The sequence below is a fragment of the Vombatus ursinus genome, unplaced genomic scaffold (genome assembly GCF_900497805.2).
Source record: "Vombatus ursinus unplaced genomic scaffold, bare-nosed wombat genome assembly UNPS02014841.1, whole genome shotgun sequence".
NCBI lineage: Eukaryota > Metazoa > Chordata > Mammalia > Diprotodontia > Vombatidae > Vombatus > Vombatus ursinus.
This window is the reverse complement of record NW_020954619.1, coordinates 46,545,905-46,570,283: the sequence shown is the minus strand read 5'-3', so window position 1 is coordinate 46,570,283 and position 24,379 is coordinate 46,545,905. Positions and strand designations below refer to the sequence as shown.

At 33.8% G+C, this 24,379-nt stretch overlaps 1 protein-coding gene across 3 annotated transcripts in view; it reads left to right on the top strand.

Moving 5' to 3' along the window:
• KIDINS220 (kinase D interacting substrate 220) overlaps positions 1–14,207 on the top strand; it is a 174,665-nt gene extending 160,458 nt beyond the window's left edge. For all 3 annotated transcript variants that reach the window (XM_027840312.1, XM_027840310.1, XM_027840309.1), the window contains 4 exons: positions 3,891–4,016; positions 7,090–7,188; positions 7,866–8,102; positions 10,998–14,207. In XM_027840312.1, coding sequence (XP_027696113.1) covers positions 3,891–4,016; positions 7,090–7,188; positions 7,866–8,102; positions 10,998–12,272 — 1,737 coding nt within the window. In that variant the 3' untranslated portion in view covers positions 12,273–14,207. The remainder of the gene's footprint in view (positions 1–3,890; positions 4,017–7,089; positions 7,189–7,865; positions 8,103–10,997) is intronic.
• The last annotated feature ends 10,172 nt before the right edge of the window (positions 14,208–24,379 follow it).

The following is a 24,379-nucleotide window of genomic DNA, read 5'->3' as shown; positions in this document are numbered from 1 at the left end:
CCATTATTGTTATACAGTCTGCTCCTGGGGTAGCTTTCTCCTCAGGACGGGAAGTCCAGGCCCAAAGGGAAGACAAGAGTAGTTTATAAAATGTATGGCCTTGAGGACCCAGAAAGTACCAATTCTTCACCAGCATTCAGTTTTCTAGCTTCTTCCAACTCTAGTAGTACCATCAAGGGCCAGTATTGTTATACAGTCTGCTCCTGGGATAGCTTTGTCCTCAGGAAGGGAGGTTCATGCCCACACTGTAGTTTTTTAAATAGGAGGCTGACATAATCAGATCTTTCTTTCTAGAAGATCATTTTGACAACTGAGTAGAAGATGGATTGGGGTGAGGAGAGATTTGAGGCAGGAAGACCAATAAGTACACTATTGCAAAAGTAGTCCAGGCATGCAGTAATAAAGGCCTGTACAAGGGTGGTCATAAGTCAGAGGAGAGAAGGAGGAATATACGAGATATAATGAAAGAAGGCAGAATGGACATGAGTTAGCAGCAGATTATCAGGGGTATGAGAGAGGGTGAAGAGTCAAAGTTGACAACAGGGTCTTGATGAGGAGGAGGAGGATGGTGCTACCCTTAGCATTAGTTGGAAAGTTAGAAGGAAAACTTGGGGATGAGAGGATAATTCAGTTTGGACATGTTGAATTTAAGATGTCTCTGGGACATCTGCTTTGAGATATCTAGAAGGTAGTTGGAGATGTGAGACTGGAAGTTAGAAATATTAGGGCTAGAGAAGTCAATTTGAGAACCATATACATAGAAATACAAATGAAAATCATTGGAATTGAGATTACGTAGTATAGAGAGAGGAGATAAGATAGCATAGCGTAAGACAGAACTTTGGGAGACCCCTCACTGTTAGCTGGAGAAACCTGAGTGAGAATCAACACAAGGAGAAAGAGGAGAAGTTAGATAGAAGAACCAGGAAATAATGATGTCGTGAAAACAGAACAAAGTATCCAAAAGTAAAGGGTGATCTGCAGTGTAAAGGCTTTATTTTTTAAATAGCTATATTGTATCCTAGAATTCTCTTTCTTCCTATGCAAATTCATCAAGTGAAAAATTTATCATATGACATTAGCCTGAATATAATGCTGGACCTAGTATCAGTCTATTCATTTTTTTAAATAAAGATTACATTTTTCTTAGCCTTTGAAGATTTGTATCTTCAAGTTGGGCAGGTGACTAAAAAACATTTTGTGCATTGTTCTAAAAAGTAGTCTAGAGTGAATTTTTATAAACACATTCAACTATAGTTCTAAGCAAAGAATAAATATATCATAGAGCACATAGTATCTACAGTAATATGAAATTTTACGTTTTATAAATGTTCCTAGATTTTTTGAATTTATTGAATAATAAGAATTTTATCTAAATATAAAACTTAATGAATTTTAAATGAACAAGTTATTGCTTATTTAGGGAAACTACTTACTTTAAAGTATCTAGAACCTACTAATAGCCTACAATTACATCTTTCATGTAATTACAGTCTTTGAGGGAATTCTTGGAATATTTGCACACTACAAAATCTTTAAGGATACACTGTTATTTTTCACTGATGGTTTAAACATTCACCTTCTTAAGTTCAAGGGATTGGACCAATTCATCTCTAAGGACCTTTCTTATATATATTATCTTACATTATATTTTAACCACAATGATAGTTATCATTGTTTATGACTATAAAATTTTTTATTAAACTAAGCTTGCACTTGCCTAGATTTCCTTGGTCTTAGATGGATCTGTATTGCTCTCTGAGGATTTTTAAATTTAGTTAGTTCTTCATCTATTACAGACTTTTGTGCCTTTAAAATTCATTTATCTAATAGTAAGCATGTTGATCCTTTACACATAACTATATATTGTTATTCAACTAGTAATTTATTTTGAATAGTACTTGTTACATGGAGACATTTTTTCCCTAGTGTTAAAAGTTGCCTCACGATGAGAGAATAGAATACATTCCATAGATGTACTTTCTAGCCTAGTAATCTGCCTCTGTCTAGACAAATGAATAAAGTGTTCCCTAGATATATCTTAAATATTTAAATCTATGCTTTTTGAATATATTCTTGCCTTTTACATAGCTAGTAGTGTTTGTTACTAAATTATAGACTAATGATTATTGATTTAAAATTTTAATTTAACTGAATCTAACATTTTTATGAGTAAGATAATTTTAAGACTATGATGTGATTCAGTATGTTTTTGCTTTTTACTGATATTCCCTAAAAAAGCTTCATGATATTGTATACAATAGTATTTTCTATAGGAAATACAATTCTTTTAGGATTTATTTGATATTCAGTGACATAATTCAGTTAAAATAATACCAAACATTAAAAAGTAAATAATACTTATACCAAACATTAAAAAGTAAATAATACTTATAATTTTGTTGTAGAAATATTGATAATTTTTTTTTGTTTTTCTGAAGCACCTGATACCCTACTCTTTTTGTTGTGATATACTTTGCATCTGTGTTTTCTTTGTGATTATGTATTTTTAAATAAAATGAATGCTTTTACCTCCAGTATGTTCTACATCATGGTTTCCTCATCTTTTTCTGTCAATGATGTGATTGTCAATTTGCTGGAGTTGGTTGTTAATTTGCTGGAAATCATGAGGGGGTTATTTAAGTGCCATTTGTATGACTTCATCTATTACTCCAAACATGTTCATACGTATACACAAAATACAGTGTACTTATAAGTGTGTGTGGAGTGGATGGCATACACCTACAAATACAAATGTCTTTTGTGTATGGTTCAACTGGAGTTCAATGCCATGTTAATATCTAACATTTAACAACGTTCTACAGTAGTCTTGGAGGCTATCCTTTGTAATTCAGATCACGTAATTTTCACTTGGAGGTAGGTTTCTTAAATGATCTTCTAGAATGGTCTTGGTTTCTACTAAGAGTGATATATCAAGTTCCCCCAGCTGGTATTTATGATGGTGAGTACAAGAATTAAAGACATTCTTTATTCTCCCTGTAGTGTTTACACATCCCTATCCTGATGCAGAATCAACAGAGGGGAGCAGGAAAAGTGGTATATCACTCCATATTGATCTGTTCTTGCTATAAAATAACTATTACAAGCTACTCTTATTTTTGCCTTTTAAATAATAGATTTAAAATTTTTCACTATGGTATCTTCAACTAATGACATAACTAAGAAGTAAATTTACTTTTCTTTTTCATGGTGGGCTGCATGCATTGTTTCAAGGGAAATTTGAAATTCTACCACCATTTACTTAAAATATAGCAGATACCAGAAATCTTTAGGATTTTTATGTTTGTTTTTTTATTTTGGTTAAGGCATTCTATAAGGTGCATTATAGAATTGGGGAGGAAACACATAAATAATTGTATTTGGGAGTTTTTTTTTTCTTTTGGTGTTTGTAGACACTTGGATTCTCTATGTAATAAGTGAGCTTTTTTTTATACTTTCTTTTCTCAAAGTTTATCTCTTTTGTTCTTGCTCTTGATTAAGGCATATTCATAAAACACTCTTCCACTTGGGCTTGCTTGGTGGCTAAATGTCGTAGCCTTCTGTTTTCTTTTTTAGAAATTTGTGATTTGAATGAAACTACAGCTTTTCCATAGTGAGGCAACACATTGTCAATCCAACATTTTAAAATAATTTTGAAAAAAAATAATAATTTTGTACTATGTCTTAAGTAATATTCCCTTCCCATTTTATGAGTACAAGTGATTTTGGACCATTCCTTATGATAATTTCTTAAATTATTGAATTCAGTGTTAATTGTGATGTTTTTATAGCTCTACACCATGAGATTTTGCACACCTGCATCACAAAACTTTGTACCTATAAAACATTTTAAAAATAACTGTAAATGTATATTTTTTCCCCTTCCCTAGGGAACAGTGTCAGGACAGTCAGTGACATTGAACTCAATGAATGTGGATTCTGTGTGTGAGAAACTGAAACAAATAGAGGGCCTAGACCAAAGTATGATACCACAGTACTGTGCAACAATAAAAAAGGTGATGTATATATTTATATACTAGACTAATATTTAAATAAGAGAGAAAATGAGGTTGTATAAAGACGGTGAAGCCAATGAATTTAACCTCTTAAAGTGTACTCCCTCAAGAGCAGAAAAACCCAAATCTAAACATGGTTCTATCCTCATTATCTCAAGTTTTCAGTTTTTCCCGTTATTTTGTAAAATGAGTATGATATCTAAAAATAAAGAGCATTTTAAGAAACTATTACTGTAGTCAAATGGTATTACCTCTTTGATTTTTAGCTGTATTTTCAGTTGAGAACCTCATCTTTTGTGTTCTTTCTCATTTTTCATTTATTTGTATGATTTGAATAATTATCAAAATTTGTCAGATTTAATGCAATTTTTTAAAAAACTGATGTTTTTGGACCTGTTAGCTTTATGATTGTGTAATTGTTCACTAATGATTTTGGGTTGGCACAGTTATACTGAAGGAAAGAGTTATGTGTCCTCCTAGCCAGTAGGCCTATAATTTGATTAGCTACCATTAATTGACTTTTAGCACCTGTTTATTGCCATCTATTAAAATCCCTCAAACTTTTCTTCTGTTGTTGATTTTAAATGAAAATATTTTAGTAGTGTGGGGCTTTTTTTTTTTACCGTGTGCTAGCTGGTGCTTACTTAGCTCTCTCTGTCTCAGTTTCTCTATATCTGTTTAAAGGAATTGGCTTTTTTGGAAAAAGAGATATATAAGGTGAATGATTCTTTTCTAATTAGCAGAGAATAATTGTCTTCCACCAAACTAATTCCCCTGATCTTTGAAATTAGAATCTGTGTAAAACTTAATTTAAAATTAGCATTTGATTGGCTTGTTATGAACCTTTGCTGATTTGTTTGTTTTTTTTTTTAAGTTATAGCCAGGCCTTTGATACAGACTTTTATACATTTAAAGGATCCGTGCCTCCTTTCCAGAACCTTCAAACAGGACAGTGTGCCATTTAAAAGAGATTATAAAGTATCTTCTACACAAATGAGATAAACTACCCTATGATTTCTTTTTCTTTTCTTTTCTTTCTTTCTTTTTTTTTTTTTGGTGAGGCAGTTGGGGTCAAGTGACTTGCCCAGAGTCATACAGCTAGTAAGTGTTATGTGTCTGAGGCCGAATTTGAACTCAGGTCCTCCTGACTCCAGGGCTGGTGCTCTATCCACTGCACCACCTAGCTGCCCCTACCCTATCTTTTCTTACTGTATTTGAGAAATCATATAAACTTGTTCCTTATTCTTGAATAAATGAATAAATGAAAGAAAAGGCATGTATTAAGTGCTTGCTATATGCAGAGTACTTTGTTAAGAGGTGAGGGTGCTGTGCACAAATAGAAGTGCAGAGATAGTTTTCAGCTGCAAGTCAAATAGAAAAATCTGATGAACTTTAGGGTAGAATGGCAAAAATGACAATGACACATTTTCTTTAATGTCATTTCATTGGATACATCCATATGTGTTTATGTTGAACAGTGCCAATGACTTGGTGAGAACTTTCTTTTTCTGGATCTGCTGTGGCTCCTGAGGAGTCAGAAGCTATAACATAGCTATTAGAAGTGATGGTTGAGTCAGTGGATGGTTTGATTTGCTTGGCATGTGCTTCCTTCTTTTTCCTTCAGAGTTCCTTGCTCTTCATATAGGCTAGATTTTTCTGCCCTGCTGGGGGAAGTTAATAGGGATAGGGAACCCCATTCCCACAAGTTTGCTTCCCTGAATGATTACTTCAGGGGCTGGGCTGGAAACAGGGATAATGGGCACTGTTTCCCAGGGTCCTGGGCTTCAGTAGAATCTACTCTTAGAGGAGTTGCTGGTCAAGGGGGTGGCACATGCCACTACTTATCTCTTTCTTGAATGCCTGCTTCTCAAACTTTTAGTGCTGGGCAATTATTCTTGTTGAGGACCAAGATTTGAGTAAGGATTGACAAACATTTATGTGTATTTAATTGCTATAAATTAATGGATTGAGAGTCCTGATGATTATAGTTATAACCCCCCAAAAAACCCAAATTTGTCTAGTTTTATATCACAGTGACATCTTTACAGGTGGGAAGGTGTCAAAATCACAGAACTTCAGAGTTGGAAAGAATCTCAGTAGTCATTTGCTGCAACTCGTATCTGAAAAAAAATCCCCATTACATCAGCCATTTCTTAAAGACCTCCAGTGGTCTCATATTACTACAGAATTGTACTTCCCATATGTATATAAAAAAAGTTAAATTATAATGCAGCATATAAGTAGTTCCTCCACCAAAGTCCATTCTAATCTCTAATCATGATATGAAAGTGAGCCTGCGTTCTCAAAGGCTGTCCTCCCTGTGTGCATGCTTTACTGGTACCTACAAATTTGAAGGGACTTGAAATACAGGATTACGTGACAAATACTCATTCTTGAATCAGCTAGCTGAGTACAAGAGGGAGTCCCGTGAGAAGGTTAAAATGAAAGAATGTCATTTTTGGGTGACTACTGTTCATGAAATGTTTGCTAAGTATATTGTGATTTGCTTTGGAAGAGAGTTTCCACACTGATGAAGTTAGATTTTTGAATTCATGAAGGACATGATAAATTGCCAAAATAAGCAGACATTAAGTGCTATAAGAGTTCAGAGACTGGAAAAATCTGGAGTGAATGAGGTACTACTTAAACTGACCCCTAAAAGTGTTAGTAGGATTTAAATAAGCAGAGATGGATGGGCTTATGACTTACTCATCTTTTGCCTAATAAAGTACTTCGAAATTGTTGGAATAATATCCTGATTATTAAAGTAAAATGATAATGAATAATGATTCTTCTTTACAACCTTTTCTGATCTGTAACACTTATCTTAAAAATGGATTAAATGGAGAAGCTAGATGGCGCAGTAGATAGAGCTCCGGCCTTGGAGTCGGGAGGACCTGAATTCAAATCTGGCCTCAAACACATGACACTTACTTGCTGTGTGACCCTTGGCAAGTCACTTAACCCCAATTGCCTAAGCAAAAAAAAAAAAATTTGATTAAATGTTTAGTTCAGAAATCTTTCGTGTTGCTTTTGTGTTTATATGTATTTATTCAATTTTTAATTTAATCAGGCAAATATTAATGGCCGTGTACTGGCTCAGTGTAACATTGATGAGTTGAAGAAAGAAATGAACATGCATTTTGGGGACTGGCATCTTTTCAGAAGTACGGTAAGAAAATTTTTATTCACTTCTTTGTCAAAAGCTAGTAAGAAATCCACCAAGAAATTATTAAGTACCTCTTCAGTGTCCAGCATTGTGCTCAGTGCTAGGGGAACAAAGACAAAAATAAAAAAGCAGCTGCTCTCAAGGAGTTTACTTTCTATCAGGGGGAATATGTACACATATACATGTATAAAGGATAGGTACAAAATAAATAGTAGTTGAAGTAGTTCCTGTTATTAATCCAGTAAAATGTAATCCAAGTATTTATTTGTTCCTTATATTTGAAGAACGTTAATAGCATTTCTAATTTTATATATAGGTGTTTGCCAAACCACACCTAAATGTACTTTATGCTGAAGTTTAGTTTACAGCACCTTTGTTCATTTTCCTGGCTTGTATTAAATATCACATTGTTTTCTTTATCTCAATTGTATTTCAAAGTAATACTGATAGTATAGTGTACAAATTATAGGGCAGTGTTGCTCTTAATTTAAAATGTTCAGTATCTATTACATTATTACTTACTGAAGGCATTATAGGTAGCCATATATACTGTTTGAAATTTATTTAAAATATATTTTCGGATTTCCTGCTGTCTAATATAACCAGGAATTTTAAAAATAACTTTTAAAACCTGGTTTTCCACTTGCACCAGTAATACTGTTTTTCCTTGTTTTGTTAAGGTACTTGATATGAGAAATGCAGAAAACCAACCAGTTCCTGAAGAGTCACATGTAATGTCGGAACATGCTGATATCTCGGTCCCTCATGGCGAATCTCTTCGTCGTTCATTACATAATGAATTGCCACATACGGAGCTTTCTGGTCACACTCCCTACACATTGAACTTCAGTTTTGAAGAACTGAACACTATTGGTCTTGATGAAGCTCCACCACGCCACAGTAATTTAAGTTGGCAGGTACTTGTTAAATTTTGCCTTTAGAGTCTGAAGTAAAAGGAAAATGTATTGTTTGCAGGAAAAATATTGGTCATATTTCATTCCATTTGGTATTTTCAAATTGGAATAGATTAAGTGATGAATGGTTAAAACTTAAGTTCATTACAGAACTGTATATACACAAAATAGTAAAAAACTATAGCAGTTTTTTATAATCACACTGTCTCATCTGATGTTAAATATAACTGAACATATTAAAAACAATGATAGATATTTTAGTATGCAGGCTCTTTCTCTGGATGTGCTACAAAAAAGGAAGAAAGAGGACAGGTGAAGAGCAGGAAAAGGAAGAGGAAAGAGAGAAGCAAAAAAGGATGAATGAGGGAAAGAAGAGCCAGAGAAGGAATTCATGAGCAGGATTCAGGAAATGAAGGAAAGAAAAGGGAAAAGATAAAAGGACAAATTTGAGAGAATGAAAAATAGAAATCAGCTATAAGGAAACTCAATTTAAAGGAAAAAATATTCAGGAGAAGCAGTTCATATAATTCATGGTACGTCTACTATTCATTTAATAAGGATAATTTTTTCTTGAACTAATGGGAAACATTTTTATTCATTTCTCTTGTATTTCCTTTTTTTAAAAAAATTTCTGTGTCCCATTCCTTCTTCATTTTGTCTTCCTTTCATAGTAAGTTGTTAGAGTCTAGCTTTTAATGCCTGTCAACTCAGAGCCAAAACTAGGGTTTTGGGTTGTTGTTTTTTAAGTTAGAAAATAGAGTTTTTTAAAAATATTGAATTTTTTTTAAAAAGACTAGTTAAAAGAGAGAATAGGTCAAAACTTTATTCTCCTTCCTTTATTTGTCCCCCACCCTCCCAACATGATTAGCTCCTTTTCTACTTTTTGGGTTGTTTTTAGTATCTTTAGAATTCATCTATATTCTGTGCTTCATGTTTCTTACTGTGACCTAAAATCTGACCTTTTTTTAAATTGATAAGTGGTAGAATTCTTGTAATCAATATCAGATTGTGAGTGAATATAAGAAGGTAAACAAGACATTTCTCCCTCATTGGAGGCTCACTGTATTGTTCCACATCTTTACTTTTTACCTTTTTTCCTCTAGTTTTTCTTACCCCTTTCCTTTGATTCTGTGCTTGTTTTCCTACTCCATATTTTCCTTGTCACTTATTGAATCCTTTTAAATTTAAAGTAATTCTGATCTCTAAGCTATATTACACTTATAGAAGCATCCAGAATAAAAAAAACTAATAGTCCTACAGTGCTATGGATCAGAATACATGGAGTATTATTTTTAATTCTGAATACCACACATCAGGAAAGACATTGACAAACAAGGTTACACCTAGAGAAGGGCTACCAAAATGGTGAGGGGACATAAAGTCATATTGTGAGAGAAATAGTTGAAAAAATTAAGGAAATTTATTCTGAAGAAGAGAAGACTTGGAAAAGCTGGATTGTGATTGCTATCTTTGAATATTTGAAGGACTGTTATATGAAAGAGAGATTATATTTAATCTATTTTACTATAAAGGTAAGAACTACAAATAACAGGTGAAAGTCACAGCAGGCAAATTTTGGCTCACTATAAAAACTTGCTATCACTTGGAGCTGTTTAAAAATGGAATTAAACAGCTTCATGAGATAGTGATTGCCCATTTATGGAGGTGTTCAAGAAGAGAATTGGTTACTACTTTAGGGAGTATTAAGAAGGATTTTTCATTTTCAAATTAAATGTTAAAAATGATTCATTCACAGACAAGTTTTTTTTTTCTTCATGACATTAGCAGCTCTCTAGAATTCTCTGATTCCAACTTGATTGAAAACCTTTTCTCTCGTCTCATCTCATCTTTTTTAATGCAATTCTAAACCTTGTAGCTCCTTTCTCTTATTCGTTTGCATCATTTATTCACTTTATGTGTTTTTCCTTATACCTTTTTCTTCCCTGAATTTGGTACTTGAGTGGAAAAGTACAGTCACAAACAAGTAATATTGGCTATTTTTTGTGTTTGACACTGTGCAGTATATAGTGATGGTCCATATGTTAAGGACCCATGACTTATTTGATGCAGGAAACCATTGTGTGTAATTTTCCTCTACTTTACTTAACTCAACTCATCTATAACTTACAGTTTTAGAGACTTGTCTGAAGTTCAGAGTGATAATATGTAGGAGTGCAATTTATTTAAAAAAAAATTTTTTTTCAGTTAAAGAAAATCCACCTCCCTCTCCCCCTTAAAAAAAAAAGAAAGAAAAACAGAACTCTTATAATAAATATGTATAAGCAAGCAAAACATTTAGGACATTCCCACATAACCTAATGAACATATGCCCCAGTGTGCACTCTGAGGTCACTACCTCTCTTATCAGATAGTGTGGTAGGTTGTTTCATTATGAGTCCTCTGGACTAGTTAGTCATTACATTGATCAGAATTCTTAAATCTTTCAAAGTTGTTAGAGAAGTAACTTCTGAAACTATGTTGAAAACTGACATTTTAATGTTAAAAGATTTCTTATCTCTCCTGCTTCTTTCCCTTTCTTCCATGACACTATTTTATTACTCTTATTAACTTACCAACCAAAGTGACAGTTTGTAGATATAAAAAGAAAGTGCCAAGATTGTTTGATGATGCAAGTGCTAATTACTATGTATTTTAAAATATTTCTCTAAATGAATTTGCTAAAAGTCTTTACATAAAGTAATTTAAAAATAATGTCAGAATTGAAAAACTACTGCTTAAGCTATAGAACTTCAGTGGAATAACATTAATTTTTCATAATATGTTGATAATTTTAAATTACTTTTGAGAACTCTAGGATTTCACAATTCCTGGTATTTGTTATTCTTCTCTATTACTTAGTTGAATTCTTAAAGTATTTTCTTTTTTCTGTCTTCACAGTCACAAACTCGCAGAACCCCAAGTCTTTCAAGTCTCAATTCACAGGATTCGAGTATTGAAATCTCAAAACTTACTGATAAGGTTCAGGCAGAATATAGAGATGCCTATAGAGAATATATTGCTCAGATGTCTCAGCTAGAAGGGGGCGCAAGTTCTGCAACAATTAGTGGCAGATCTTCTCCACACAGCACAGGGCTATACTATATGGGTCAGAGTTCATCAGGGGGCTCCATTCATTCCTCTATAGAGCAAGAAAAAGGAAAGGATAGTGAACTGAAACAAGATGATGCAAGGAAGTCATTTTTGATCAAGAGGGGAGATGTTATAGATTATTCATCTTCAGGTGTTTCCACTAATGATGCATCTCCTTTGGATCCTATCACTGAAGAAGATGAAAAATCTGATCAGTCTGGAAGTAAGCTTCTTCCAGGAAAGAAATCTTCAGAAAGACCAAGCCTCTTCCAGACAGATTTAAAACTAAAAGGAAGTGGGTTGCGCTATCAGAAACTTCCAAGTGATGAAGATGAGTCTGGGACAGAAGAATCAGATAATACTCCACTTCTCAAAGAAGATAAAGATAAAAAAGCAGAAGGAAAAGTAGATAGAATGCCCAAATCTCCAGAACAAAGCACAGAGCCTATTAGAACCTTCATTAAAGCAAAAGAGTATTTATCAGATGCCCTCCTAGACAAAAAAGATTCCTCTGATTCAGGAGTAAGGTCTAATGAAAGTTCTCCAAATCATTCTCTTCACAATGAAGTTACTGATGATTCTCATCTTGAAAAGGCCAACCTCATAGAACTTGAAGATGATAGCCACAATGGAAAACAGGGAATACCACATAGCTTAAGTGGCCTTCAAGATCCAGTTGTAGCACGTATGTCCATTTGCTCAGAAGACAAGAAGAGTCCTTCAGAATGCAGTTTGATAGCTAGTAGCCCTGAGGAAAATTGGCCAGCTGTAACTGGTCAAAAAGGCTATAACTTGAATCGAACACCCAGTACTATGACCCTAAATAACAACACTGCTCCGTCCAATAGAGCTAACCAAAATTTTGATGAAACAGAAGGAATTAGGGATATCTCTCAAGTTATTATGCGGCCTGGTTCCAGTTCTAATTCAAGTGGTATTCAGAATGAAAATCTAAAAAGCATGACCCATAAACGAAGCCAACGTTCAAATTACACAAGGCTTTCAAAAGATTCTTCAGAGCTTCATACGGTGACCTCTTCTGACAGTGCAGGTTTTGGTGAAGAAAGAGAAAGCATTCTTTAAGGGAAACAAGAAAAAAAAGGTCATTATTATTATGCTTCAAAGTCAAGATTTTCTTAAAAGCCCATCAAACAAGAATTTAGTAGTTAGTTTTTAAGAACTTTGAGGAAAAAACAATTGAAAGAATAGAATTCCAGTTTTTATTTTTAAAAGTTTTTGTGGTTAACTGGCTCCTTGTGTTTTAAAGTGGAAATCTAAGGCTAAATCTGAGAGTAATGAACCTTTTGTTAAATATTAAAAGCATTGTTTCCAAATATAAAGAAAATGAGACTATTATAGTTTCTTTCTACAAAATAAAATTTCCTTTTTGGGAGACTGAAATAATGTATAAAATAGAGTAATCCATAAATCCAATTTTGCAAGCATTTATTAAGCACCTTTATGTGCAAGGCCTTTTGCTGTGCTCTGGGCATTAAAAAGACAATACAAACAGTCCCTTGAACTAAAGCAGCTAACATTCCACTGACAACCATTGTTGAGCCACTTTTCTGCATGAAAAAGTAAATATTCCCTATGGTTATATTTTGAAGCACTAAACAGATAATTTAGTATGACTTTAAGAAAGTTAAGTTAATAGTGCCCAGGGTTAGGCCCAAGAAGCTTTGATTTTATCTTTCCTTTTTTCCATGCTTCTTGATTGATTCTTTATATTACTGAACACCTGGAAATAGGTATACCTGTTATTAGCCAGAGTAGGTACATTATACTTTGTTATTTACAGCCCTGAATTTGATAGTCTACTCACCTGTTGGTTCAAGAGCTAAGCTTATGAAAACATTCTTAGCTATAATGGCATTTCATGAATCAGAACCGGAATATAGTACATTTTCCCCTAATATGGTTGATTTTTCTGCTATATCGGTATATTTAATTATATGGCCACTTATGAAAAAAATACAGCAGCCTGCTAGTTACTGCATTTTTAGCAGTTATGACTGTTTCATCCAATAAGGATTGTGTGCTTCCTGTGAACAAAGCATTATACTAAAATCTCTTTGAGGAGACTTGTGCATATAATCAGCATGCCAGTATTTCTTGAATGAATAAATGAGCAAATTGAACTATTTATACATGAAACAGTTACATAACAATTCAAGATAGTGTATTGTTAGAAGAAGAAAAATATCCATCACTGAAGGAAAATGTACCCATTTTATTTATTCCTAAACTGTTGTATCATTTTTTCTTATTTGGGGAGGAAAGCATCATGGAACCTTTCATTTAAACCTCTGTAACAAAGCAGGAGGACAGAAATGCTCAAAATCAATGTGAATATAAACAATTGTTTAGATTCCGTTTACATTGTTATTCCCACATTTACTGGAATATCTATATTTGAATGTATGGGTTAGTAAGTACATCACAATCACCCCAGTGATCTGCTGTTGTCTTTAGAAGTAACTTTATTTATAAGCACACACCTGATAGTCACAAGTAGGAAGAAATATGTATGTACAAAGTATAAGGATCATATTGTTTTAGTTGAATAATCATACTGTGATGGGTATTTAATAGTTAATATCTTTTCATTAATATAATGAATGAATCATTAACTGGATTGGAATCTTTTAATTATGGCACTAAGTAGTTGCTTCTTTGTGGTACCCAGTGAAGACTGCATTATTGTTGTGTGTTATCTAATAACTCATAAAATAATACTTTATATTATCTTTCATCAAAAGAAGTATTTGTCCAGTTACAGAACAAAAGGACTGAGCTGGTTATTGACAGGTTATTAGCTTTTAGAATTTAATAATCACATTAATCTGTGAAGCTCTGTGATTAGTTTAGGCCAACTATTTCATTCCTTTTAGATGAGTAATTGTCATATCAGTGTCATTTTAACACATGCCTTACCCTCAAAATGAATTTGCATGGTTTTCAGAACTTGAATATCAAATGTGTAGATTTAGAAAACAATAAAAAAATAGCATGCCATTTTTGACTCGGGAGTATTTATTTATTGTAATGATAATTCATACTCTGAGCTGTTTGTATGTTTGCTTTTTTATGGCTTATTGATACACTTTACATGTTCCATTTGACATTAATTTACTTGTCAGTAGTCTTCATCAATAATTATTCCTGTGATTGAACCAATCATTTAGGTAAATGACATATAAGTATTTGATGATTAACCCTTCTAATGCACTAAATGGTACACTGATGAGCTAAAAAATTCATTATGTACCAACTAACATACAGTGTAGCCCTACAGCTACAGCCCCAGAAATAGCTTACTCATCAATAGGACTCCAGGGAAAATAAATCACTGTTCATTTCTATGACTTTCATCCCAGAGAAGTATACTTTTTAGTAAAGATGGAAAATTTTTTTTACCATAAATAAACTATTCTTATCATGAGTTCACTTTTCTCAGTATAGTTAACAGTACTTTTCCAAAATTTATACTCCATTTAGCCATTCCTGAGTTACAGGTTAATTTCTCCCTGCTTATTGCTGTGCTCAGAGAAGTGGATATAAAAAGAATTCTGAATACTTTTACTTTAGCCACAGATAATTTTCTTGTCATAGCATATTCTCTAAGCACTTGTCTCTATCTTGGTCACATGGTAATATTCACATGAATGACATTACTTCTAAAAAAACAAATGAACGAAAAAAAATAAGCAGATATCTTACAGATGATTTATTTGTCATATTTACAGATGATTATGCAAAATATTACATCATGTAAAACTTTAAAAGTGTCATAACTATATAATCACCTTTTTATCATCTTGAAACAAAAGGTCTCATTCTATTATATTCTCATGTTACTTTTGTGTAATGGTTAAAATAATTTTCTCTGACTGACCAGAAAGTTGTTTTAGCAAATTATCTACCAAAATCTACATGTAACCATAGTATTAATTAATTATAAAAATGATGTTTTGCATGTTTTATTCCTACAGTAGGATTGATCTTTAATATGTTGTTTTTCTTATAAAAGCTAATAAGCATGAGGAAATATTTTTTGAATGTGGAGACTATTAGCTTTTCTCCTTTATGATTGATTAAGATAACAAGTGTAAGATCATATATAATATCTCTGGTTATACTAGGGATTCTCAGCCTCTTTGGAATGACCATAAAGTTTAGTAGCTTCAGAAACAATACTTGCTGGGTGAAATTGATTCTTGTGAGCGTAAGTCACTAAAGGGAAGAGTGAGAGTTAGAGGAGTATCACTCCTTTCACCTCTGTGTATGAATGGTATTGAGACAATGTGAAAAAATTGGAGAAAATAAGACAAAACAAAAAAATTAATGTGCAATGAAGTTAGATAATGTGGATTTCTACAGCCAACTTTTAAATATTAAAGAGCCAGTTGCTTAGACCCATAGCTTTTCTTCACTTCTTGGCTTTTTGCCATTTCTGCTTGTTTAAACATCTCCCAGAGAGTGTGCAAAGGGGAAAAGAAAAAGATAAAATATGAACCATTTTTTAAAGTTTTTTTTGCTGAGAAATGTCTTAGCCTGGAAAATCTGAAACCCTGGATAAAATTAGACTTTTGGCTTTTCCTACTCTGGTACTTCTGTTTTCTACTGGCAAGGAAAATGCAGAATTGATCATAAGAATGTAAATGAAAGGTAAAGAAAGACATACTAACATAGAGCAGTATGCCTGATCTGTGGATATGAATATTTGAGTGCTCATGGTGGAAAAGGTTGAGAATCTCTGGGTAAAACCACCTAAGGAATAGAGAGATCATCATAGTATCTTACATAATTTTAAACCCTTTCATGCCTAGGAAGAAAATGACATCCAAGGTAATGGCATCTGAAAAGGAGAATTCAGTCTGAAATAAGGTATGTGGAAGTCAAACTACTGTATCCAAATTTTTGAAGTCCTATGATAAAAATTTATAGTAGGTTTTAGGAGTGTTTGAAGATAGTTCCTTGTAATTGAGTAGTTCTGTATCCTCCAATTCATAGTTAAATGTCATTTCAACAGTCTCATCAGAGACAGGTATGAAATACCCAAAATAAGTGTCCCATGTTGACTCCTACATCATAAAGTTGTAGGAGCCATATAGGGTGGACTGTGAATATAAACAGTGCAGAATATTTCATTGTGTCAGTTATGTTACACCGTGGGGAATAAAACAATGATAAAATACTAGCTTCCAAACATGGAACTTTGAATGACATCTCAAAAACTGTATGTTCAACTTATTATCATATGCACAAAGCATTTTGAAGGAAAAATATAAATCTCTTTAATTCTCTAAACCAGTCTACAGGACAAGCACATATATGTGTATATGTCGTAGTTAGCCGAAGTAAGATCATGACATCCACAAAGTCCAGCTTCAAGCCAATCAAGACTAATTGATTGCTAGCCCCAGTTCAATATAAAACAGTTTTGTTGAAAATATACATATATGTGTAATGGGTATCATATTTCTTTCCTTCTCAGTGCATGGAGGAGGGAGGGAGAGAATTTAGAACTAAAAAAAAAAAAATAAAAAAATAAAAGTCTAAGCCTACACAATGAAAAACATGGTATTAGAACCCATTTCAACTCCAAGATGATTACTCTCTATCTTTGACTTAAGTGGACTTCAGTGGACTTAAGCTTTATGTTAGAATATGATTATTGAATAAAGATGATGAAAAAATAAGAAAGATATACATATACATAAAATATAACTGTAGCTGTAATATTAAGTTTATTTAACTTTTAAGTGTGTATGTTAAAAATGCCAATTAATGTATATATAAAAACCTTCACAATCCATTCAAGTTGGTATCTGCTATATTGAGCTAAAGTATGTTGTAGGAAAAAATTTATAACAAAGTCATTCTGGTACTTGAATAAGTCTCTCAGATGATGTCTGAAGTAGACTTGATTTCTAATTAATTATATGATGTGACAAATAGTGAAGTTCCAATGTAGAACTGTTTTTGAGAGGAGAATAGTTACAGAAATATTGGCAAGGGATAAATCAGTGTACAAATTGTAGTTACCAAAAAACCTGTTGAATAACTCCAATACATGATAAGCGTCCTGATCTAGTCTAATTGGAAAGGTCAGCCTGAATTTCAAGTTAACAATCTTGAGTCATGCTTAGATTATCTTCAAATAATTTTATCAAACTTCTTACAACATAGTGAGGTGTAGTCATGTTATCTGCTTAAATTAACTGAAAAAAAACTCAATTGTAATTAGCATAATTTGCATGCAATCAGTGTGCTGAAGTTCTTAATTTTTTTTTCCTCTTTAAGCAGATTAGATATATTCTCCTTAATCTCTTGATAGCACTATAAATCTGTGATACCACCTCAGACAAATAATTGCACCCTTTGTATTATTGGAGCCTGAATTAATGTTATATTAATGTAAAGCAAATTAGGCTGTGTTCCCAATATTACATAAAGTAAGGAGTGATAGAGAAATGTTAAGAACGAGGAAAGATACTGTTAGCAAGTAAGTACCAGAAATGTAATAGTAATCATTTTTAACTGGAATTTTCTTTATATCTACCTCTCTTATTTGCTATGAAGGCAAAGTGAATTCTGTCTCATTCTTACTATCCTACCTACTGAGCAAAGCAATATTGCTTTCTCTCCCAATTGATAAATAACTTTTCCTGACAGTTGAATCTTCTCTCCAAAAATAAGTTAGAAAAGAAGAGGCTGCCTTGCCAATGAATAATCCTGCTATCCAGTGATATCCAATGGATCTGAGAAGAAAGACATCAAATTTAACTGTAGTTATTTTCTGTAGTATAGCAGTTGAGTTAAAGTTTTTCTTAAAACTAAGAGTTTTCAAGCATAAAATTTTGAGACAAGCACAGATTTATGACAGCATGTATGCAATCTAGGTATAAACCAACATTTCATGTTCTTTTTCATATTTCCTGCCAAACTTTTAATAAAAAGTACATTTTTTCTAACTTTTAACTTTCTGATCCCTGTTCAGTACAAAGTATTTTTCTCCCTGGGACCTTCAGATTACACACTTTTGTTCCAACTAAATTTTCTTTGCTTTAACTTTTAAGGTTGCCTCTTCAATGTATTTCAATTTTTTTTGTTCCAGTTTTCTTTTCACTTTTCACATGTATTCCTCTTTTTTTTTCCATTTGGAAAGATAGTAAGGGAGGCAGGTCTGATTAAACTATTACTTTGCATCTGTTTGGAAAACAAACTAAATCTTTTGGAGAAGACTTGGTGGGGAATGTAGCAGCTGTCTACAAATACTTGAAGGGCAATCATTTGGTGGAAAAACTGGACAAACTCTGGTAGCTCCCAGAGAAGAGAATTAAGACAAGTGGGTAGAAGTTTCAGAGGGAGATTTTGTTTCAACACAGTAAAAAAGAAAAAAAAGCAACATGCATGATGATTAAAGAGTCAGAGCCTTAGAGTCAGGAGGACCTCGGTTCAAATACTTTCTCCAAAACATACTAACTTCGTGGCCATTGGCAAATCATTTAACCTTTTAATTTTGAGGCCATTATTACTGACAAGTTGCTGAGTTGAACCTCTGAAGGGAATTTCCATGCTGGGAATTCCTTACACCAATAAAATCTGAGGCCAGAACCTAATTAACTCAGTAAGGGAAATTACTTTAACAGTTAATTCTGTCTGAAAAACTGATGAGGTGGAGATTATCCAGAGAGGGCAACTAGAAGAATCTCAGCACCTTGCCGTATTTCAAGAAGCTAGGCATGTTAAGAGAAACCTTAGAAGAGACATAAAAGCCATCTTTAAATATTTGAAAGGTTGTCTTGTAGTAAGTGGTAAGATTTATTCCACTTGACCCTGCATGACTTAGAAGTAGGAGAAATTGGTCAAAATTTTATTGGATGATATAAAGAGACAAATTTAGGTTTGAGTAAAAAAAAAATTGTCTACAGAGAGTAGGAAGGAACGAGAAAGTAACTGAGCCTCCAAAAATGGAATGGATTGCCACTGGAGGTATAATGGATTTTCCTTAATTATGGATTGTGAAGCAAAGACTGGATAACCACTTGTCATGTATATCATAGAAGGGATTCTTGTTCAAGTAGGAGGTGGACTAAATGGCCCCTGAATTCCCTTCCAGCCGTGTGAATCTGTGAGAATGGAATAGGCCTCCTTGTGAAGTAATGAGTCCCTCATAACTGAAAAAGTTCAAGAAGAGGCTGGTTGATCGCATTTTAGGATAGTTGTAGAGGGCATTTGTAATCAAGGACAGGCTTGGGTTAGAACTCACGATCCTTTTCTGATTATGAAATTCAATGCTTTTATTCCTAATGTGGAGTGGATTACAAGTATAAGAACAAGAAAGTTTGTAATTATCTAGTTACTCCTCAATTCTTTACCATAGGGCCTCCAAAAAACATTCTTAAACTGACATAAAGCGTCTACCATTTTATATCATCCAAGCTCTTTTTCCCCATTAGTGTGCGTAATGGAGAATTGACTCTACCAAAATTTCATGTGAGTGATCTTTCTCCTAGAAGGATTTGACCTACTTATGCTTCACTTCTTTAGAATTTATTTAGAATTTAACATAGTTTTATGGGCTTTTGAATGTCTGTTCTTGTTGCTGCTATTCCTATCATAGCTGATTTTTTTTTTTTTAAGCAGTAGAAGCTTTGTTACTTGCTTGTTCTGCTGCACTCCCAGCAAGGCAGGTTAGCTGAGATTGTCAGAAACTCTAGCTTCCCGCATGCTCACTTCCTTTCCTATAACATTGGCAAAAAACAGTAGGGGTCAGTGGATGCCCAATCCCCTCCTTGCTGGGGGGTGGAAGGAACCTGCCATTCCTTCAGTTGACATCAGTCGTGCTGCACTTCACTCCCTCCTCTTCAGCCACCTCCTCCACAACTTCCTAACCAACTTTATTGCTGCCTTTCCTTACCTCCCTCCTATGGTCCTAGGACTGTGAAATGTGATCAAATCAACTCTACCATTGAATTTATGTTTCTGTCATTTTACTATTGTATGACCCCATTCACCATCTCTGTAACTCATTAGGACAAAGTTACCTTCTCTTCCTTACTACATCCATGTGTGTATTGTGTGCTGCATTAGAATGTAAGCCTTTGAGGACCAGGACTATCTTTGCTTTTGCATTGATATCTCCAGAACTGAGCATGGTGCTTGGCACATAGTAAACACTCAGTAAGTGCTTCATTTTTCACCTTCCTTCTATCTGAGTTTAAAAACAAAAAGGTGAGGCTTGACTATGGAATTTTGGTTTAAAGCCAGGTTTGTTGGAATCCACCTGTATTGAGGTTTCTAGTTCTTACAAGTTGTATGATGCTAATGTACTTTTTTTTCAGTAACATCATCATGTTGATGATTCAAATTCAGCTTTGTTCACTTTGATTCTAAAACATTTGATGTTGGACTCATGTTTAACCCATTCATTATTCCAGGTACTGCTGTTATTTTTACAAGTGAAATTTGATCTATTAGAGTATTTGTAGGAGTTTTTATTTTATCTTCATTCTCTTTTGAGTTGAACCATTTTTTTCTCATTTGCCAAAATACCTTTGAATTCTAGTCACATTTTGCTCTACCGGTTCTGGGATTATGAAAATTGCTTAACAAAAGCCTTCATATTCTTATAAAATTTATTTCAGTGGTATTTTGGTTTTTATAGCAGCTGATGTTGAAATAAAATCAGTAGGACTATTATTGCTTGAAAGTGGATGACTTTTTGTTTTTATGCTGTATTTCTTTTATGTGCCTCATATTTTAATGATCCCTTGAATTAAGTTAGCATGCTAAAGCATGTGCACAATATCCGTATATTTAATTTTACTCTTATTCTTATCAGTGAACTCATATGTCCACTACCTGTCCCTGACTTAATGCTGTTTGACTTAACCAAGTAATTTGTTTCTTTCTACGTCTGACCTTGCCAATGTCTTTTGAATGTTTTTTTTTCCTTTTTAAATTAAGTGTTATTTTTTCAGTCAATGGAAATCTGCCTTCTATTCCCACTTTTTCACTGTTTCCCTTCTCCCCCACCAGGAAAGAAAAAAAAAACCCAACACTTTAGTATAAACATGTATAGTCAAGCAAAACTAAAATCTCATAATAACTATTTTTAAAAAAAAATCTCAGTCTATTGTCTGAGTTTATCACCTCTCCATCAGGATGTGTGTAACTTATTTCAGCGTGAGTCCTTTGGAACCATGGTTGGTCATTGAGCTGATTAGAGTCCTTACAGAATCTTTACAGTATTATTGTCATTGTATATATATTTTGATTCCACTGACTTTGCCCTGTTTCAGTTGATACTGATTCAAGACTGAGAAGACTTATTTCAAGTCTTCCCAGATTTCTCTGAAACCATCTCCATCACATCTCACCCACATAATAGTATTCAATCACATTCATATACCATACCTTGTTCAACCATTCCCCAATTGATAGGCATCTCCTCAGGTTCCAAATCTTTTATTATTATTTTTAACATTAAAAACATTCCAAATTCTCTGTCATCCATTGAGAATGTAATCAGTATGGTACCCATTATACATATGAAGTCATGCAAAACATATTTCTATATTAGCCATGTTGCACAAAACAAGAAATATAAAGTGAAAAACAATATGCATCAGTCTGCACTTAGAATTTATCCTATTTGGAGGTGGGTAACACTTTTTATCGTGAGTGAAGCCTTTGGAATTGTCTTGGATCACTGTATTATCAGAGTAGCTAAATCTTTCACAATCGATCACTACTACAATATTACAGTCACTGTGTACAATGTTGTCCTGGTTCTACTCACCTTACTTTGCATCAGCTCATATAAGTCTTCACAGGTTTTTTTTTTAAACTATGCCCCTCATCATTTCTTATAGCATCGTGTATTCCATCACAATCATATACCACAACTTGTTTAGCCATTCCCCAATTAATGGTTCCTCTCAGTTTCCAATTCTTTGCCACCACAGGAATAGCTGCTATAAAATTTTTGGTACATCTTTAGAGTTTGTTTTACTTAGGACCACTGTCTCCCTTAATCTACTTTCCTTCTCCCCTTTCCCTCTTTCCCTGTTGATTGAAATATAATCCTGAATTCAACTCTGTGTGTGAGGTTCAAATGTCACCTGCTCTCCCCACCCTTCCTCCTTGCTTGTATAGCACCCTGTGTACCCTGATTATGTAAGATAATTTTCCTTCATCTCTTTTCTTCCCCTCCTTTTCCATTCTGCTTTAAAGATCATCAAAACATAGAACCATTCCTGATCCCTTTTTAGAATTAGTCTCCCCCCATAACCTCTGATGATAATGGGGTTCAGATGAGACATATATATCATATCCCCATATTGGTATGTAAATAATTTATCCTTGTGTAGCCCCTTATGATTATTCACTGATGTTTACCTTCTAAAATTTTTTACTTTGACTCCTGTGTTTGCCCTTCAAAGTTTCTACATGGTTCTAGTCTTTTCATTAGGAATACTTAAACGTCCTATATTTCGTTAGAGGTTCATTCCTGCTCTGTCTACTCCCCATTAAAATATAACTCAGTTTTGCTGGGTAAGTTACTCTTTGTTGTAAACCTGTATATTTTGCCTTTTAGAATATTATATTCCAAGCTCTTTGCTCCTTTATAGGGGTGGCTGCTAAATCATGTGTGATCCCAGCTGTAGTTCTTTGGTACTTAAATTCTTTCTGTGTGTCTGCTTGAATATGAACTAGATTTTGACTGTGACATTCCTGGGAGTTATCATTTTGGGAATTCAGGAGGTGACTGGTGGATTCTTTCTGTTCCTATTTTTCTGCTTTGTTCCTAATAGTTCTAGGCAGTTTTCTTTTATGATTGCTTGAAGTATGATACCTAGGCTCTGTTTTTGGTCATGTATTTCAGGTGTACAATGATTATTAAATTATCTCTCCTTCATCTCTTGTCCATGTTAATTGTTTTTGCTATGAAACATTTTCTTCTATTTTTTCAAACTTTTGACTTTGTTTTAATGTTTCTTTTTATGTTATGAGGTCATTATCTTATACTTGATCCGTTGTAATTTTTCAGAGAGTTTGTCGCTGTGGTAAAGGTTTGTACCTCTTTTGCCAAGCTGCCAATTCCCTTCTAATTCTTTCTTCCTTGTTTCTCATTTATTTTACATTTTTTTCTTCTAGAGTTCTCATTTCATTTATAAAAACATTGTTAAAATTCTTGCTTCATTTCTTCCAGGATTTCTAGTTGAATTTATGTTCAAGCTATGTTTTTCTTTGAGGCTTTGATTACAGATGTTTTGGAATCATTCTCTTTTGGGTTTGTGTCTTATATCCGTTTCACCATAATAGCTTTTTGTGATGGCATTCTTTTTTTATTTGCTCATTTTTCTAGCCTACTTCCTGACTTTGGACTTTCTATTAGTGCCCAGTTCTGTGCTCATCTGGAGGTAATGTCTGGGCTGAGTTTGTGTCCTTTATGATTTTGCTTTCTTGTGAGGTATTGACTGTTGTGTTATTCCAGAATCTTATGGACAGATCAGATTAGAGAGCAAAAAGCTTTTAGTGGTCCCAAAATAGTGTGATAACTGTCCTCCTGGTATGAGCTCTGTAAGTTCCTGACCTGAGTTTGGATCTGAGCAACACATCTGTGGGCCAGTAGACTATTGCTAGACTTATTTACTATTGGCCAAACTAGAAAGCTCTGCTATTTATTTCAGTAACAGAACTGCAGGCTCCTCTTTAGTCTGAGATTCCTGCCCTCATTATTTTACTGAAAGCTTCAGACTGGCCTGGATGCTAGAACTGAGCCCTGTTCTGCTCCTGAGTTCAGAGCCACATGGTTGCTGCTTGGTTCTGAACTTGCTCCTTGCTTTAGTACAAAGCCTAGGGCCCTCTTCAATTCCTTCTACCTCTAGGTGCAGGTCCCCTCTTCAGTCCATCCTGGATCTGTAACTCTAAACTGAGTAGTGACAGCTTCTAGTATGACCTACACAAGATCAGACTCCTCTGTGCTGTTCTTGACATAGTATATAGCTTCTCCCTGCCCTGAAATGTTCTGGTCTTTCCTGGCTAGGTTCCATTCCCAGTCCTTAGACTCCTCTATCTCTATCTCTTTTTGCTAACATTAGCATGAGAAAATGACTTGCTTTGATTTTTTTAACTTGCCAATCAAGATTCAGTCTTGAGCCTTTTTTAGATCT